The 4441-nt window shown below is 50.6% G+C and overlaps 1 protein-coding gene across 1 annotated transcript in view; it reads left to right on the plus strand.

Annotated features, from left to right (window-relative positions):
- Positions 1 to 1217: 1217 nt before the first annotated feature.
- The window catches only part of nr1d1 (nuclear receptor subfamily 1, group d, member 1), a 12933-nt gene continuing 9709 nt past the window's right edge, over positions 1218 to 4441 (plus strand). The window contains exon 1 of the mRNA XM_013915907.1: positions 1218 to 1864. Coding sequence (XP_013771361.1) covers positions 1834 to 1864 — 31 coding nt within the window. The 5' untranslated portion in view covers positions 1218 to 1833. The remainder of the gene's footprint in view (positions 1865 to 4441) is intronic.

Below are 4441 nucleotides of genomic sequence, written 5' to 3' on the forward strand. Positions count from 1 at the left end.
TTCATTATTGCAAACATTTTAAGATATACTTGTTATTCTTAACTCTTACTCTGACCCATAACTATCGTAAAACGCTACGACCGGAAGTAGAAACCTTTCGCGCATGCGGGGTACCGATCGGGTTTCCGGTACGGATCGGGTAGTGACAGTCCCACTTAAATCCTGCTAAATGAAACAACTGCACCACCTGCTGTCTCAAATGTCACCCTGCACTGACTCCAGTAACAGCAAAGGATGCTGGGTAATATTCAGTGTGGTAAAGAGAGGACCTACCTACTTTGTCCTTGACCATAAATGCTGGAGCTGTGACTGTAAACCTGTAAAGAGCCAGCAGACGTCACCCAGAGGTTACAGCTGCTGGGCCCCAGTCTGACTCATCACTGTGAGCCACAGCTTAGCCCGCAATAAACAACCAGACCGCTGAGCAGCTGTTTTCATGCAGCGTTTGAAGAACACAAAGTCTGTATGCTCTGATCTTAGTTCAGTAACACATCATTTATGAAGTTAAATAAAATGTCCCTTACTTTTCCTCTTCTTTGCATCTTTCTCCATTTCTGAGTGTCACACCCTGTGTTTCTCTCCCTCTGAACTACAGCACACATGTTTAGTGTCAAACGTCACATAAGCACTTTGTGTGTTTGCTGATGTTTGTTGAGCTGTTAGAAAGGTTGCTGTTGAACTTCCCTGCTGTTTGCTCCTCTTCTGCAGCGCTAACTGGATGCTGAACAATGCTTTGCGACTTTACATCTGCACCATGAACGCATCAACAGTGAGGGTGTGAGTGGAGTGTCGCTATTTTCTTATTGCTGAGTAAACATCTGTAGAAGAAACGCCAGGCTGCAGTTCACAAAACCTCCTGGACAGCTCCATGTTTCCTCTCTAACATCAGTCTGCGATGGTCTGATGGAGGATTCCAGCTGTTCAGCAGTCCTGGCTCTGCTTCGTCCTGTTGTTGCTTACATGATGCTCCAGATGTTGTCTGCTGGTCAGAGGTCTGGACTGCAGGCGATCCGGTTCAGCGGCCGTGCGGCTGGGACAGATGCAGTCTGCGATTTAGCGTTGTTCTGCTCAAACACGAAGGCCTCCCAGAGACACACGTCAGCACGGAGCAGGTGTCAGAGTAGTGTATAAACACCTGTTTATACCTTTGAGCAGTGATGGAGCCTTTCCAGATGTGCCAGCTGTCAGCTCCGATGCCCCCCATGAGAGCTGCAGGCTTTGACCTGAGCTCTGATATCGTTAGTCTGGAGGATGTGGAGTCCATTTTTGGCTCATAAGTAGAATAAGTCATCATAAATATAAGTAGTAATAAATAACGTTAAATGATTGGTCAAAGCATTAAAATTATGTTTTAAAAACTACAAAAAAAAATCTCCGCCTACGAATCCCAGAATGCCCCTGTGCGAGGAGCAGCCGGCTCCACGTGCTCGGAGGTTTAAACGAGCGGCTGCAGCGCATAGAAGGGGCGGGAAAGTGTGTCACTGGGGCACGAGGCTCTCCCCGCGGTCACATGGTCCCGTTTTCTGCCGCGTGCGGGCACGGCGGCCCCCGCACATTCATCATCATCAGCGTCCTGCTGCGCGCGCGCCTTGTTTCAAAACACACAGGCAGGCAGACAGAGGCGCGCGTGCAGCAGGACGGATCGCTTGGTTCCGCGTGCAGCAGGAGCAGTAGTTTGAATTCACAGAATAAGACCCCGCTTCTTCTTCTGTGGTGGTTTCTTCTCCCACGTCTCCGAGCCTGGGATGCGTGCGCAGCGGTAGCTTTCTGGGACTTTTAAACGAGGGTCGCGTGCGTGACTTTTTCTCGGATGTCACAGTGACCACCGCTGCCATGGACACGAACAACAACAACAACAACCCAGGTAAATACGTCCCCTACTCTGCACCTCACGCTTACATTAGAGCTGATAAGAGCGACGCCGTGCGCGTGCGGCACATTTATTTTGACTTTTAACAGTGTGGGGGTCTCTGCTGCTGCTTCAGAGGTCGAGTTTTAAAAGTTGTCAAATTTCACATGGAGTTTGGCAGCAGCGCGGGGTGAAGGCTGAGACAAGCAGGTTACTGGTCGATGAGTAAACTGTTGGTATCGTTAGTATCGGACCACAGGTCGAAGCTTTGAGCACCTGCGGCTGTGTGGCGCGCGAACCTCTGTTCCGGTGTTTGTGTCCGCGGTACAGGTTCTCTCAGCGAGGGGGCGGGAGCATCGGGTTCAGGTCCAGATCAGGTTATGGACCCCGCATTGCCCTCACTGCAGTCCCCGTGAGCAGGTGTCCGTGGCCGTGTTTCGGGAACAGCGGGTCCCGCTTGGCACATGTCCGGCGGTGGTCACGGGGACCGTGTACGTGACTGCGCCCGTGTGTTCGGGTAAGTGGGTCAGAGTGACAGCGGTCATGTCGGAGGGTGGACAGGTGTCAGGTGGACCCGCAGTAAGGTGTGTGTACGTGCTCGCTCGCTCGCGTCAGTTGCCGGTTCACATGGACCGGCAAACCGAGCCATGTGCGCTATGTTTTCACGGAGCTCCGCGGGCTGTGATTGGCTGCCACTGAGCCTGAGCTCATTGTATAATTCCGCTGCTCCTCCCCCGGCTCCTCCCCCTGTGTGCTCAAAACACGATCACATTTAAAGATTTGCGCACAGTCACGTGGTTTGACGTTTGCTCATTTTCGCTGACGTCAGGAGCCTTTGCTCTCTTCTTCTGCACTTTTATAGTTTGTATTTGTATGTGATCAGATTATTGACCATGGCTGATTCTGATCGATGACCGGGATGAGGATCTTTAGCACACACTGATGGCTCATCGATGATAGTAGTTACAGTCCGGCTCTCACCTGTCCTCACCTGTGAAAGCTGCAGTTTGGGTGTTTTTGTCTCCCCCTGCTGGCGCAGACAAGAACAACACAAACACAGCTGAGCGCTGGTTTCTGTGTGTGGCTTTTATCTGCAGGAGCACAGACTGCACTCAGCTTGTTTCAGGCAGGAGTCACAGAGTTTTATTCAAATGCCACAAAGGATGTTGAGCCGTACACAGAGACACGTCACACACCTCGCCACAGACACCTGCAGCTGACCGCGGTGACGTGGAGCTGCTGGGAGACGCAAGAACACAAAAACATGAATCTGTGTTAAAATAATCCCTCAGGAGTTTTTTCAGACTGCAGGCTTACTGATGTAAATAACGATGATCACATGATGTAATAAAGTGTAAACCGACAAATAAAACTCGACATAAAACCTGAACACAGTGACGAACACGACAGGTGAGACGATGTACCTGTGCAGCTGATTTATTTACATTTCTGGGACAAAAGGAGCCAATCAGAGGGGAGTGAGGTCAAGGAGGGGAGGTGTGAATGAGTGAGATGTGAATGAATGATGTATGTGATTTATGGAAGCGTCTCCATGTCTGCTCGAAGTCCGATATTCCTGATCCAGGATTCCTGCTGTATCCCCAGGATAGAGCGCCGCTCTGCTCGCTCTCACAGATCACCGTGTTTGTGGTTTAAAGCTCATCACAGCGGACACTTACTGACACTACACTACCCATGAGCCTCAGCTGCTGGTGCTGAGCTCAATGATAACAGACATTCGCCGCACTGACGTTCAAAGAGCGTTTGGCTCGTGTGAACTTCCTGTCAGCTCAGAGTTCAGCTAACACGTTTCCCTGCAGCACGCCCACAAACCTCAGACCAACTTTAAAAAACATGGCGGCGTGACGCTTAAACACGTACTTAAAAGGTGATAAAGAGGGTTCTTAGAGAACGTTTAGTAAAACATCACTGCAGCACTGTCAGAGAGACTCTCAGGACACGTCAGCGTTCGACCTCGAGTCGTTAGCCGTTAGCCACTTTGAAATTCCCACGGTGAGCAGAGACCCTGATGAAACGCGTTTACGCTCAGTCAAAGAGGGCGAACATGTGTCAGCAGCTGGATCCTCTCCTCTGGAGGTCAGCACAGTGCCTGAAGGAAGCACAGCGTCTTATTCCAAGCACGGATCGTTTAAAACCTTCATGAGGGCCTGAAGATCATGTGATCTGTCCTGAGACCTCGTGAGCAGCAGAGACGTGCCACGTCACCACCGCGAGCGTCAGCGCTAACGGGAAACTTTATTAGAAAATGATTCCCAGCTGGAGCATGATGCTGTTGTCAGGTGGAGGTGAAATGAAGCTTTCTTATCCCACAGTCTGATAGGAGCCTTTGCAGATTACCCAGAATGCACTTTGTGGAGCTTCCTGCAGGGCACGCTGGTTACTGCTCCTCTGAGGATGTGACTGATGAAGTCAGATGAAGGTTATTCTTCTTCTGCGGTTTCAGCTTTAATTATCTCTGAGTGGCTGTCGCTCACGAGACGAAGCAACTCATCTGCCAATTAGAAGGTTGGTGGTTCAATCCCTGGCTCCTCCAGGCTGGGGCAAGACACCAGCCCCAAAATGTTCTCTGAC

Source organism: Pundamilia nyererei, unplaced genomic scaffold (assembly GCF_000239375.1).
Source record: "Pundamilia nyererei isolate P.nyererei 1_Seehausen unplaced genomic scaffold, PunNye1.0 scaffold00394, whole genome shotgun sequence".
NCBI classification, from domain to species: domain Eukaryota; kingdom Metazoa; phylum Chordata; class Actinopteri; order Cichliformes; family Cichlidae; genus Pundamilia; species Pundamilia nyererei.